Genomic DNA, 15595 nt, shown 5'->3' with positions numbered 1-15595 from the left:
TTTATCTTTATTTATTTTTGAGAGAGAGAGAGAGATAGTGCAAGTGGGGGAGGAACTGAGAGAGGGAGGGAGACACAGAATCTGAAGCAGGCTCCAGGCTCCAAGCTGTCAGTGCAGAGTCCCATGCAGGGCTCGAACTCACGAACCGCAAGATCATGACCTGAGCTGAAGTCAGATGCCCAACTGACTGAGCCCCCTAGCTGCCCCAAAAAATGTTTTTAAAACCCACATTTTGGAAGAAATATGCAGTGATGAATTACCCCCTTTCGCTAAGAGTCTAATTAAGCTCAAACTTTCCCCTATTCAAATCACATAGCTGAGATGTACTTGTACTGTGAGAATTCAGTATTTGTTTACAGTCTGTGAACTTACTTAGTTCTCTTATTATTGTCTGTTTTTTAGTATATGTTTCATAATAATAATGATCATGTTTTTTCTTAGAGAGCTTACTGTGTGCTTCACAAACATTATCTCATTTAATCCTTGCAACAAATAAACAAAAACATCTGGATCTAGATATTGCCTTCTTGAGAAACTGAAATTCTGAGAAGGTAACTTCCCCAGAGTCATTTGCCTCATTAAAGGTGTAGCCCCTATTTGAACTCTGACCTTGAAGCTCAGGCTCTCAACATCTGCTTTATGCTGCCTTCTGTCTTTCCGCGGAGAGTGTCAGAATGCCGGCACCTAGAAAACACGCTCTAGCTCTGTGAAGCAGCCTTTGCATAGAGGACTTCAGAGTTCCAGGAACAAATGACACTTAATAAATCTAGTGTTGGAGAGGGGAGGGGGCTTAATTATAACCATAATAATGATTTTGATGACAGACTGAATTTCCGTTTTTAAAAATCTCAATTAAAGTAAAAATAGATCTTCTTTTAAACATACTGTTTGTTTATTAGCTAGATTAACTGCTTCAGCATGTCTGTGGGTATGGTCCATGCCCAGTATCTCCGCTGTATTGGAACGTGTCTTCTTCTGTTGTCTTATCAGATATCTGACCTCTCTGCTTTGCTTTTATATGTCCAGATGGTGGGTACAGGTCATCTTATATGGCATTTTTGTCCTGTAGATAGTAAATTAAAGCTCCTAATAGAGTGAACTCTGCAGAGCTGGTTTGTTTGCCCTAGTACCTGTTTTTTTTCCTACTATTATCAGCTTCTTCCTCGTAGCACTAGTCTTAGGCACTTTGTGGCTATGCTGGCGTCATTAAATCTAAATGGTAGGTGGTATCTTAACCCTCGTAGACATTCCATGTCTTCTATCTCTGTAGACTTGCTTCTGCCACTTTTAATTAAATGCACATAATAGAATCAACTAGAATGTTAGAATTTGTCTTTTTCCCTACAATATAGAATAATTTACTAAGTAACCATTAACCTTGCTTTCCTATTTTTAATTGTAGTACCAGAAGAAAATATTGCAACTATGAAGTATGGAGCCCAGGTTGTAAAAGGGGAGCTGAAGTCTGCCTTATTAGATGGTGATACTCAAAATTATGATTTGGATCATGGATTTTCTAGGCACCCAATTGATGATGACTGCCGTTCTGGCATTGAGATTAAGCTAGGTCAGCCATCTATTATCAATCACATACGGATACTCCTGTGGGACCGAGATAGCCGGTGAGTGATTAGCATGACTTGGACAGAAAATGACATTATATTTGATTGAATTGGCCTCATTTTGTGGTCATCTCCTTTGGTTTTACAGTTTGATGCTTTATTTCCTTGGGATTGTTTTGCCATTTCTCCTAAAGTTTAGTTCTGGGAGAAGAGTGAAAGGCTATATTCCTTTTAAAAAAACATTTTTTTGCTTTTTTTCTGTTTATAAAAGTAATGAATATGTGTTTATCATGGAAAACAGAAAATATAGAAAAGCACAAAGAAGAAAATAGAAATTGTTAGTAATCTTGCCAGCCATTAATAATCTTTGCATATATCTAGTATAGATGTAATTATCCAACTTTGTATATATTTAACTAGTTATACGCACACGTACATACGCAAAACAGAAACCCGTAAAACCGTATAGTTTTATAAAATGAAGATTTGATGTCTGAAGGCTGACTTCACTTTGTAGTTGTGAACATTCTACTCTTTAGAAATACTCGTCTAAAATATTACTTTCAGTGGTTGGTATTTCACCACCTGGGTTACCATTACTTATTTACTTGATTCTTCACTTTTGGACATTATAACCTTTTAAATGCATTTTACCCTATGAATGAAGAAAATAAGTTCTCTTTTAGTGTATGTATAAATAATCATCCTCAAAACAAAGGAAGTTTGTGAAAAAAATTTGATGGGCTCCAGCCTAGGAACCCCCCAGTTTGTAGTGGCTTCAAGATTCTGCCTTCCTTCTAGCACCTCTGACACTTTCACCCACTGTGGTTTCTAGGGTTCAGCCATGATGCTCAGAAGTAGTAGAGCAGTATAGGTGACCAAGAACTGTCTTTCTCATCACTGCCCATCATTAACCTAAACCCTACATACCCAGAAATTGATACAGAGTCTCCTAGGCCCTACTCATGCCACTGAGCCTGGGTATGGAGGACTTGATAGTAATGGTGATGATACCTTGTAAATCTTGCACGTTAATTCATTTCTCTTAGCACCACTGGCCATCACTCTTTTAAGCCATTTGAACCAAAGATGAGAAAGTTTTATGAGGTAGGAGTCAGTGTTTCCCATAGGCATAGGTGTTCAAGGTCCCCAGGTTATCTTCATCTGTTTCTTTTTTATTAAGAATGTATTTCCTGGGGAATCTGGGTGGCTCAGTCAGTTAGGCCTCCGACTCCAGCTCAGGTCATGATCTCACGGTTCGTGAGTTCAGTCCCCTCATTGGGGTCTCTGCTGTCAGTGTGCAGCCTGCTTTGGATCCTCCGTCCCCCCACCTCCCCCGCTCCACTCACACTCTCTCTTTCTCTCTCAAAAAAAAAAAAGAATGTATTTTCTGATATGTATCTTGTTGGATATAATATGATGTTTAGTTGGCAAAATGGAGCTAATTCACATATCATTTCCAAGAGTCTCTGGATTAATAATAACAGTATAACAATAATAATACTTATATAGCACTTTCATTACTTTTATGTGATCAGTACTGTTCTCAAAGCTTTGCGTATATTCACTCATTTAATTAATAATGAAATTAGTATAAAGATAATAAAAGAAAAGGTTACTATGTTTGAAACTGAAAGTAGTTATTATGGTTTCCATGATGTTAAATATTTATGGGCCACTTTGTTTTAGTATGTGCTTTACATTCACGGGGGACTTAACTTTCCCACATAGCAGTTCTTTTCTCACAGAAGTGGTTATCATTCTAAGCAAAGGTGAAAAATGCAGAATCTTAAGCCCAAAAGATTCTGACATGTGTTGTAAAATTATATCCTGCATTCCTGATAACCCAGAGAGGTTCAATAAAAGGTTATAACCAGTTTGAGACCGAGCGATAAAATGAATGGGAATGAGGGGGCAGCAGAAAATGAGGGGATGACACAAAATAAGCTGACCTTTTCTGGTCACAACTGTTGGTTGCAGGCTGACATTTATGGTCACCTAAATCTTCCGAGATTGTTCCTGTTGATATTACAGTACAAGTAATAACTGCATCTCAAATTTAAATTTGGCTTATGACAGGGGAATATAGATTGGTTCAGCATGGGACCAGCATCTAATGGTCCAGGGTAGCTGACTAGGGGAGGGTGATAGGCTATTTTCATTACTGCTGGATTATTAGCTGCCAAATTCTTTGTTGTATCCCAAAGAAACACACATTATCTCTTCACCCATGTCATTTATTTTTCTTCAGGCTGGATGTATATGTGGGATTGTGGGAGACTGGGAGGGAGCAGGAGATAAGCTGGCCTTTCCCGGGAACCATTCTGAGTTGGCTTTCCTGAGAGAATAGGGCTGAGCACCCAGACTAGGGAAGGCAGAAGGAGAAGGCATACCTCTTACTTGTCTGTTTTCTGTCCTGTCTCTTGTCATGGCTTTATTAATCTGCTGATGTAGTAGGAGCAAGGTAGCTGACTCTGTTTGAAAAGGAGCAAATGTCTTGTGTGCCAGATATGTGCCAAACAGCGTGCTAAACCCCGAATATGTGAAGACAAATATGGCGTGATCCTTGTTCTTAAGTAGCTTGTGGTCTACTAAAGCATACAGATGTGCCCGAGGGATAATCTCGATACATTGTGGTGAACGCTACAATACAGGGATCTATGCAGATGTTATTATTTTCTGAATTTGATTGTTATGGAGAATAATATGACCATTAGGCAGAAAATGTAATTAGTGAATACTGTAGTTTTTGTACCCTTTAACGTTTTATTAAAGTATAATGTGGTTTTGTTATTTTAATAGGGTTTTTTCTGCCTTTTTCCTTTTGATTCATAGGTCTTACTCATACTTCATTGAAGTGTCAATGGATGAACTTGATTGGATCAGAGTGATTGATCATTCGCAGTATCTGTGTCGTTCTTGGCAGAAATTATATTTTCCAGCCCGTGTCTGCAGGTTAGTTCTCGTGGCTAATTAATGATTTTGATGTTTATTTAAGGAGATTTGGACTTTGAGAAATGGACTACATTTTTTTCTGTCTCATGGAAGAAGACTTTTACAGGATATCAGCTACTAAATGCATCCCAAGTAAAAAACTTAGAGAAAATATGGAAAATTAAGCATCTTAATTCTAGAGTATACTGCGGAACTGTTTATCCACAGTATTTTGTGCCAAACTTCAGCAGAAGACCCATAAGAACAAGAAGGGAGAGCGAACACTGAGAAGTAGAGATGCTTTTTAAGCTCCATGCTATATACTGAAAGCAGAGTGATTGGTAGGGGTTGTGTTCTTCCTGCAAAAGCCATGGGAGATATTTCTGGAGGCTTCCTTGGTAGTCCTCAGGGCCAGGAGGAGATTTTTATATGTTAGTGTGCATGTTCTGAGTAGCTGTGTTCTTTCTCTAGGTTGGTGCTTATCAGTGGAGTTTGACAGAACCAAGTGTTTCTAGTGGTTTGGGCTGGGAGCAGGGGAGGCTGAGCTGGTGGGACTCCAGGCTCACACCCTCCCTTCAACTAGAGCACCTTTGTTCTTACTGTTGTTACATATTGTAATCCCATAGAAGGTTGCTTTTAAAAAATGTTGATGAGCTACTGTTCTAATATTTCATATTCTTCCTTTAGGTTAAGGCCATCTTTTAAACCTTCTGAATTCTGTAAAACCTATACAACTAATGAATTTGGGTGTTGGAAAAGGTGGTGCCCAAAGTTCTGCTGTTTTTTTTCTTTTCTGTTGTAATTTTCCCTTTGGAAATTGCCCTCAGGTATTCCTTATCTTAGAGTCAAAAGATCAAAAGCAGAAAATGATTGGTTCATTTAGTCAGGTGTGGCAAGAAGAGAAGGAAAGGTATTTGGGGGTGTAAACCAGGAGCAATGTGGTTCTGGCCTCTTACCCACTCCCATCCCCACCCTCATCCATGACCCCAGCTGACTGATTTGGAGCAGATGGGGGTGCCCAATAGCACTTACTCTGCAGGTCAGAAGATACCCTTATACTTAATAAACTTAGGACCTAACAGCATCAGGCTGAATTCTTAACCTCCACCGAAGGAACTCCACAAAAGCTCTCCGCCTTCTGGTACAGTAAAGAATGTTGCCTTTTTTTTTTTTTTTTTTTTTTTTTTTTTTTTTAATGGGTATGACCGGACACAATATTGTTACCCAGGGATCCTCTTGTGTAAAAATGAAGGAAATCAATTTCATTTCCCCAAAGAGAGACTAAAGTGTTGCAGGTCTGGCAGTTGCTCTTTTATCAGGAGTTTTGAATGGATTAAAAAAAGAAGGACAAGAAATTGAGTGAAGATTTTGTGTCTCAGAGCTGCCTAGGGATACTTTGAGAGTGACAGAGGGGCCCCAACTTGGAGGAGAAGATTGAGTCTGCATTGACTCAGGTTATTATGGTTGTATTGGATTAAAAAGTAAGCAACATAGCAACCAAAGCATCTGATATGGACTGAAGGACTGCATGGGTTGCATTTAATTTGAAACAAGAGGAACTGGACTCCCAGAACAAATCATCATGAATATAATAGTAGCCATGACAGAGGCTGTATGCTTTACCCACTCGGAAATTCCCACCGTGTGGAGGGAGATTTATGCCTTCATTCGCCATCTCTGGCTTTTAGAAAATATACTTCACCTTATTTACTAATGGGTATTACTTATACTCCCCTTTCCTTATTTAGTCTCTTCTGTGTGGCCTTGCTTTTTATTGATGTAGCTTTTATGTGTTGTAGAGCCTGGCTGTATTCATGATGCTGGTTTTTGTCTTGGTATAGCCAGTTCCCAGCCCTGGTCAAGAAAAACTGAGCAAAGATGGTGTTAGAGATGGTGATAACAAGACAAGGAAAGAATCTTGATATCCATAGTAGTTAAGAAATAAATTTAAAAAGATTTATAACCACTTTTACATATTAATTACTACATTCCTTTATAAACTGCCTTTTGTAATAGACTGGAATTTTGGTAGCCTTTAAAAATGAACCTAAGACTAAGTCTCAGTTGATTATCCAAGGATGTCTTATACTTGGTATTTCTTCACACTCATTTATTGACTGTCTAAACAATGTTCTAAATACACATCTTCCAGGAACATTACTGGGTACATATAAATTACTTGGCGTTATTTAGTTAATTCGCACATTTGTACGTCACCTTTGTTTTTCGGTGTCCTTTGAGTATTTGTCTTGCCTCCGATACTAAAATTACAAAGTCCTGGAAGCAAGGAGTATGGATTCTAATCTTTCAGTATTCTTGCATGGTACTCAGACTGTGACCTCGTATGCAGTAGTACTCTGTAAATGTTAGCACAGGTTTCGTGGGGTCAAGGCCCTGACTGCGTAATGAAGAGAATTGATTCAGCATTAATATGTATATACATTCATTGGCACTTTTTATCCACGTATTTGTTAAAAAATATATTAGTGCTCGAAAGGTCTCGGAGTGGTACGTGGTTCTGTACTGTTTGCAGAGGTAACTTCCTGTTTTTCATCAGGAAACTGAATTTTGAGGTTAATCCTGAAGGATATGGGTACCAGGTGTTGATGAAAGATTACATCAACTATATGCCCGGAAGAGGAGACTGTGAGTTGGGGAGTGTGAGACTAATGGCTCTCTCTGAGTCTTGGCTGGATTGCATGGAAACCAGTGCTGTGTCATAGAAACCATGGGCTGTGGAGCTAGATAGAGCTCTTCTCACATTCTGGTTTCACTGAATACTGGTATGGTGATCTTCGTTAAGCCGTGCTTCTCCAAGCCCTAGTTTTCTACACCAGTAAAAAAACAGGAATATCACAACACCGTTTATGAGGTCTGCTGTGGGGAGTTAGATGACATGGCATATGTACAAACATTGAGTACAGTGCTTGGCCCAAAGGAGAGGCTCGGTCAGTAGTGGTTTTTATTTTTATTGTTTTTATTTTTATTATTTTTATTATTTTTAAATTGCTTTTATTTATTTATTTATCTATCTATCTATCTATCTATCTAATTTTTGAGGCTCTCAACTGGTGTTTGACCTTCAGAGAAAGAGATTCGTTCTTGCCATCCTCTTTGGCCATGGGGGCTCTCACTATGAGGAAACTGTTCCTGACCTCAGGAGCCTAGTCTTCTTAACACTTTTCCATATTGCCAGTCCATACATAGCAGTCCAAAACATGCCTTAAATGGTTTGCTTTATCTCATAACCTGCGTATTGGTGTGTTTCTAACGGATTTAATGTATTTTCATTTTGGTAAAACATGTTTTATTGTAACAGAATATATATGGCATAAAATTTGCCATTTATATATATCATGTGGAATGTAGTTCAGTTAGCAGCACTTCACTTCGTCAAGGTAGTAGAGTTTATCTAGTGGCAATAAGGATAATGTCGGGCTTCAAAGTCAGAGTGATTATTCCAACCATAATAGTGAGTGGAGGGAATGATCTGCTCTGTCTTCTGGGCCCTTTTTTAAGGAATGTGCTGTAGATTAAGTGGGGACTGTTCTATAGAGCCAAAGTCTAGACTAATAACTCCCCCTGCTCAGCCCCCACCTAGGGATGAAGAAAATTGACTTGTCCACGTTAGTATAATCTTTCAGATGCACTCAGAACCACGTTATGTCTTACCAGCTTCCTCTTTCTCAGGAAAAGGCAATTTCTGCTCTACCCATAAATTCTCCAACCTTTACATTGTCTTGGCTATCTAGTAAGCTCTCTTCAAACCCTTCCACATCTTTCCTAGATGCTGGAGCCAAGGACTGAACAAAAAACACTAATAAGGAGTGGCAAATATGGAGTGCTTTAAAAAACTTTCTGGCTGTTTCTCAACATGGTGCTAATAATTTGGCAGCCATACAAAAGTGCTAAAATAGGAGAGGACTTGAGAATGTGGGTGTGAATGGGTAGAGGTGGATTTTAGAGCCTGCAGGCAGCTAGTAGCTGGAATTACCAAGGTGATCCTGGGGCCATACCTGGGAGTTGAGGGAAGGAATAGCAGGCCTGCAAGCACCGTCTCCCAGGTATGCCTGTGAAGAGAGAGAAGAAAAGACTAGAAGGCAGGTGTGTTTTCTGTACGGGCTGGTCAGAGACACGGGAGGAGTCAGGAGGAGCAGTGACTGAAGATGAGGCCAGAAAGAGTATTGAGAAGGGTGTGGCTTGACAGGAATGTGGCACCAGAGGGATGACCTCAGTTAACACAAAACGGGGCTTCTGTCTTCTTCTTCTTTTTTTTTTTTTTAGAGTTTATTTATTTATTTTGAGAGAGAGAGAGCACGCGCACATGCCTGTGAGCAAGGGAAAGTCAGAGAGAGAGGAGGAGAGAGAATTCCAAGCAGGCTCCATGCTCAGTGCAGAGCTCAACTCGGGTCTCAATCCCGTGACCGTGAGATCATGACCTGAGATGAAATCAGGAGTCAGGTGCTCAGCTGAATGAGCCACCCAGGCATCCTCCCTTTTTTTTTGTAATTTTATTTTATTTTTTATTTTTTTAATTTAATTTTTTATTTTTTAAAATTTTCATCCAAATGGGGCGCCTGGGTGGCTCAGTCAGTTAAGCATCCGACTTTGGCTCAGGTCATGATCTCACGGTCCGTGGGTTCGAGCCCCTTGTCGGGCTCTGTGCTGACAGCTCAGAGCCTGGAGCCTGCTTCAGATTCTGTGTCTCCCTCTTTCTCTGACCCTCCCCCATTCATGCTCTGTCTCAAAAATAAATAAACGTTAAAAAAAATTTTTTTTTTAATTTACATCCAAATTAGTTAGCATACAGTGCAACAATGATTTCAGGAGTAGATTCCTTAGTGCCCCTTACCCATTTAGCCCATCCCCTCTCCCACAACCCCTCCAGTAACTCTCAGTTTGTTCTCCATATTTATGAGTCTCTTATGTTTTGTCCCCCTCCCTGTTTTTATATTATTTTTGTTTCCCTTCCCTTATGTTCATCTATTTTGTCTCATAAAGTCCTCATATGAGTGAAGTCATATGATTTTTGTCTTTATCTGACTGACTAATTTCACTTAGCATAATACCCTCCAGTTCCATCCACATAGTTCCAAATGGCCCCTTTTGTTTTTAAGTACAAGAAATGGGAATGTATTGTTCATGACACTTTTATTATAAAATTATAATGTAGGACATATTTTAAATACTGATAAAGCTTGCCCTCTGGTAAAGTTGTACCCAATTTCTACCAATAACACATGAAAGTGCTGTTTCTTTGAGTCCTTACCAATGTAAGCTTGTCAACATTTTGCCATTGTGAGCCTTGATTTATTAAAAAAAAAAAAAAAGCAACAACTTATTTTAATTTAGATTTCTTTTATCATCAATGAGGTAGAATAGTTTTTAATAATGGCCATTGTTCTTTCTCATTTATGAAAAGCCTGTTTTTGTCTTCTGCATATTTTTCTTCTGACACAATTATCTTTTTCTGTCTTGGGAGAACTTATTCTGATATATTGACATATACACATTGAGATATCTATGTATACACATACACACACACACATATGCCATCCTTTTGCCTGTCATGTACAATTTGTTTTTAGTTTTTAGTGTTTTACTGGTACTTTTTGCCATATAGAGTTTCACTTTTTAAAAAATGAAGTCCAAAAAATACATACATACCTGCATACATGCATATGTATATACATTAAGTAGTCTAATCTGTTAATCTTTTTTATGATCCCTGGTGGTCTGCTATCGTGTTTAGAAAAGGTGTTTCTCATTCTAGCATTAAAGAATATTATATTTTTATAAACTTTTTCTACTATTTGTTATTTTTGTCTTTAGATATTTAAGTCAGCCAGAATTTTTTTTTTTTTTCAACGTTTTTATTTATTTTTGGGACAGAGAGAGGCAGAGCATGAACGGGGGAGGGGCAGAGAGAGAGGGAGACACAGAATCGGAAACAGGCTCCAGGCTCTGAGCCATCAGCCCAGAGCCCGACGCGGGGCTCGAACTCACACACCGCGAGATCGTGACCTGGCTGAAGTCGGACGCTTAACCGACTGCGCCACCCAGGCGCCCCAGCCAGAATATTTTTTGTGTGTATTTTCAGTAGGAATAGTCAGTTGACTAAGACCATTTATTTAATAATTGTTCCTTACCACATGAATGTGAACAATCATATTTATCATATGCTGAATTCTAGCATATTCTCCACTCTGTTTCACTGATTTCTTTGTCTGTTGCTGAAAGTGTTGTAATTATTGTAGTTTCCCTTCCCTCCTTTTGATATTATAAAGTGCCAAATGTGTCCTGGAAAAAAGAAAGGATGTTATAGAGCATCTGCCGGCCTGTCTTCTGGTCTCAGTGGTCACATTAGAGGCCATAAATGATAAATATCTCACTAGAATTGTTCTACTTTCACTTACAACAAGAAATTTAGGCATGCTTCACCAGCTAAGAAAATAGATTTTTCTTCATTTATTCATCAGTTCTTTCATTCATTCACTCATTCATCACTTACTCATTCTGCAGTAAGCTCTACTTTGTGCTCTGCACTGTACTTGATACCGAGGCCATAACACCTGCAGAAGACTGCCATGGTTTCTGCTGTCATGGAATTTGGGAGAAACCAACATCAACAAGTGATAATGCATCAAGTCATTTTAAGTGTTGTGAAGATGGTACTGTGATAGTGACCGTGGTCCAGGGGAGGTGTTGGGGAGGGTATTTTACAAAGGTGGTCAGAGAAGGCCTGAGCAGGGAGGTGGGTATTCTTTGAGATGAAAGGAGTGATATTTTCTGGTCATTGTTTTAGATAGTTAGCCTTTCTTTGGTGTACATTGACTGTTATTCAGGAGTAACTGGTCTACTGTAGGAGGCCTCATTAGAGGGATACTAAAACTGCACTGTTTTTTCACATAGGACACTTTAATCTCTTTTATTGCTACCATGCATTCCAGGTTCCTCATCTCTGCCATCATTAGGTGCAGTTTTTTTTTTTTTTTTAACCCATCTTCATTAGATTATGGTACCCACAGAGTGCTATAGATCTATAGGACATAAAACAAATGAGAAAATAAACATTGCTATTTATGGAAGCATTCTTTCCCAACCATGTTAACATTATACAAAAGCTGCATGTCTTCTTTCTTTTCTCTCGTTTTCCCCTGCTTCTGTAACTGGGCACTGATACATTCCTTTACTTTTCGAGGAAGGCACTTACTCATTGGTTCACCGGGATGCTTTAGAATTGTAGCTAGGATTATGCTGAGGCTTTATTTCTTTATGTGATTGGCATCTTCAGAATTCAAGCAATGCCTTATCCAGATGTAGGGAAGAAAGGAATAGTTTCACTTTTAAAAAAGGAAACATTTTAGTGCATACTTAGTGTGAATTGTACCTACAACTTTGACGTCATAATTGAACTAGTATAGAGCAAACCTGCACGCAGGAACATTTTCTTCTGAGAATGCAAAGCAAAGTGCAGCCACATGGTGTCACTAAATCATAACAATTTTACTTGAGGCCAAAGAGGTTGAAATTGCTTTTTTGTTTTTTGTTTTTTAAATAAAACCATATTTATACATAAATTGTTCTGAAGTCTGTGACTTATGAAATAAATATGTGAAATATTTGTGAAATAACATGTGAAACTATTTGTACTATTTAAGTCTCTCAACTCACATGAAACATTATGTGTGAAGTCTGTAGATAGCAGCCAGCTCTTGACCCATCATCTGCAAAGTATAGCAGCTATGTGGGCTTCTGTAGTACATTTATCAGTTTCATACAAATAAGGTGGGTTTTTTTTTTAATCTTCCTTTGGAATTTTGAAAGAAATAAAAGAGTAACTCAAAGGAGATAGATCCATTAAGTAGTTATAAGGAATCAGGGAGCAAAAGAAAGGAGGATGAAGAAAAGAGAGACAGGATTACAGGACCTCGGGAGAGACAGGAAGGGACAGTTTAACAGTGAAGGAGCATGTTCTCTGGGCCAGCCACATCATTACCTTGTGTATCCTCACGGTAGCTCTACGAGAGAAAATACTGCTAACTACCTCATTTTACAAACGAGGAAACTGAGCCTTAGGGAAGCTAAATTTGCAGGTCCCATCTGACTGTAGTTAACATCAGGGCCCTACATTGCCTTTGTAGGATATGAGGTAAAGAAATAGCTCTGGTTTAGCGCAGGAGGAGACATGAAGCCCCGAAGAAGCTCTTGCTGCCTCTGGGGCAGCAGCAGTTTCCAGGAATGCCGAAAGAGAGGGCCCGGTGTGGCCGCATTCTGTTCTGCTCGTGGGGGTCATAGCCACCCAGACTACAAGGCCACTGACGATGAGGATGAGGATGATGATGAACAGTTAGGGAAGTTTTCTCTTTTAAAATGTGCCAAAGGGAGTGTAGCAATCCTTTATTGTCAGTTTGTCAATAGAGCTTTGAATTCCCTGGCCCCTTAGTTCCCAATAAGATCACTGTAGCCTTTATTATTACAATAGGGAGCCTGTTGTTCTTAACTCCTGATTTGCTTTGCGTCCAGTGTATTTAGAAACATACTTCATATATTATGGATTCTCTCTTGAATTACTTTTTTTTTTAAGTTTAGAAATTTTCTATTTATAATTTTCACTTACAGTCCTCCTATTAGGCCAAAAGAAAAAAAAAACCACTGTGTTTTGTTCAGTAAGACTTTGGAGACATGACTGTTTGTGCTTAAGTTATTAAATCACATCCAGGCTTTTTTTGCTTGTTTTGTTTAAAGAGTAATAACACGTTGAACTGTTGTGTGTTCAGTAGAGGAATTGGAATATGAGAAAACAGAACAGGGTTGTCCTTTTCTTTTGCATTTTATTTTATAATTTTAGAATATAAATTACTGCCTTTTAATAAGCCTATTGCATAAGATGATGTTAATACTAATGACCTATTGTTATTGTCACAAACAGCCGTTGTCTGTTTTTCATTCTGGAAGGGCAGGAACTATATTTGGTGGCACTAATAGTTGCTCCCCAAGCAGTTAGGTCCAGGATTAAGTTCAGATAGTACCTCTCTGGTTGAGCATCAGAAATCTTTTTTCTCATGCTTTCACTCCCCGCAGCACTGCTCTGTTACTTACAGGATTTATTCGTGTAGACATTCATCTAACAAACATTTACTGAATACCTGCTGTATTGCAGGCACTTAGTCTAGGTGTCAGGCATAAATGGATGAACTAGACACGGTTTTTGCTCTCCTTCCAAGGACTGACAAAGTAAAATACGATAGGTGCAATGATAAAGGAATATATAGGGTATTCAAGAGCATCATTATAGGGGTTCCTACTAAAGACAGGATTTGAACTGAGTCATAAAGGACCAAGGGATTGAGCCAGCAGACAAATGGAGAAAGGATGTTCTGTGTATGCAGGACACTTGCCGAAGGCAGAGTCTGCATTGGACTTGGCCAAACCTGAACCCTCTTCTCAAGACTCTGCATCATTTGGTCCTTCTGCTTCTTTAGTTTCATCCTTGGTTCTTATTAAAAATGCCTTATTTTGTCTCATCAGTCAAAATCGTCTGTTTACCCTCTATCTTCCCATACCTCCCTAAGCTCAGAGACATGTACATGAATGACAATCCTTCTCTCTTTACGTGACCTTGTATAACTGTTTCCGGTATCTGGGACTTGGTTTTATTTAAAGTTTCTTTCTTTCTTTCTTTCTTTCTTTCTTTCTTTCTTTCTTTTTTTAAATGTCTTTCAACGAGATTAGAAGACTCCCTGGGGATAACTGTAAATTAGGTTAATTTTCACAAATAATATTCAGAAAAGAGTAAAAATTCCCAAGAAGCAGAGAAAAAGTTCCTGTTTTGGATCCAGGATTTGAGTCAGTGTGTCTTTTGCTTAGAAAAAGAATACATTTTCGTAAGTATTTCGTTGTTGAGTATGTGCTGCATGTAAGGAAATGGACATTAGGAAATCAGCTTTCCTGTTTGAGATCTTCTTTTGGAATCTGTTTTGGTACTGCAGTGTTCCCAACACTTATTTATGGAACTTAGGAAATCCTGAACCGGGAGGCCAGGTACTGTGTGACTTGGCATGGGATTATGGGTCTATCAAGTAGAACACAAGGAGGGAATAGAATACAAAGCCATCTGGGACTCTGGGCTTCTTAATATGAGCGAGGAGCCTCCAGCATAGGTGAGCTGTGGGACGGGAATAGGAAACCAGGAATTAATGGAAATGGTGGGAAAGAGTTTCCAGGACCTCCAGCACAGCTTCCAGAATGAATAAGAGCATGGTATCAATGGAGTAAAGCTTCACTGACTTTGCTTTTTGAAAGATCAAGAAGAGGGAAGGACACCTAGATCTCAGATCTTGGAGATCAGAAAAAAAACTTAAACACAGATTTATTTGTGAATTATATAACCATTTTTACTCTTGTTTACTTTGGTAATGGTAACATAAAGAAGATATTGGTCAAGTAGTTAATAATAGTCTCAGTGGGGAGTTAGGCCTGTGCATATCAACACATCACCCCACACGGCCTGGCAGTGATTGCTCTGATCTTTTAACATTTATAGCTTAAATCACCCAATTCAGCCATTAATTACATAATATATGTTGTATGCCTCTCTAATTATTTTGTATTGTAGTTCCTGGACCTCACTGTATATTCCTTTGGTAGTAGTTGCTCATCAGATATCTTGTTGAATCTCTTTAGCCTTCTAAAATTCCTGAAGGAAGTTGCCCGAATAATAATCTGTTTTTCTGGAAAAATCCTTTTAACATTGCTGTTTTTTCCTCAATGTTAGAAAGAGATACTAGGAAATTAGCTTTTGTAATATTTCTTTCCACAGAAAATATGCTCAAAGAGGACTATATGTACAAGCCCCATGGTTAATAAAACCATCAGAGCTTTCTCAGTGATCTTTATAAATGGCACAAGTTCCCTAGACCAGGGTGCTTTCTGTGGATACAAGGTTGGCTCAGGGGAGAGTGGACCAGAAGTGAAACCAGATTGCTTGTCTGCTGCCAGAAATTCTGGGCAGAGTGCCAAACTTGGTTCACCTTCTAAAAATTCATCTCCCAATATGAAAATTGAGGGCTCGAACCCTGCAAAGAATGGTGGTCGCA

The 15595-nt window shown here is 38.8% G+C and overlaps 1 protein-coding gene across 2 annotated transcripts in view; it reads left to right on the top strand.

Annotated features, from left to right (window-relative positions):
- Window positions 1-15595, top strand: part of BTBD9 (BTB domain containing 9) — a 419931-nt gene that overhangs the window by 50500 nt on the left and 353836 nt on the right. For both annotated transcript variants that reach the window (XM_047858828.1, XM_047858829.1), the window contains exons 5-6: window positions 1403-1622; window positions 4398-4517. In XM_047858828.1, the coding sequence (XP_047714784.1) occupies window positions 1403-1622; window positions 4398-4517 (340 nt within the window). The remainder of the gene's footprint in view (window positions 1-1402; window positions 1623-4397; window positions 4518-15595) is intronic.

The sequence above is a fragment of the Prionailurus viverrinus genome, chromosome B2 (genome assembly GCF_022837055.1).
Source record: "Prionailurus viverrinus isolate Anna chromosome B2, UM_Priviv_1.0, whole genome shotgun sequence".
Lineage (NCBI taxonomy): Eukaryota > Metazoa > Chordata > Mammalia > Carnivora > Felidae > Prionailurus > Prionailurus viverrinus.
This window is presented reverse-complemented; position numbering and strand designations above follow the sequence as displayed.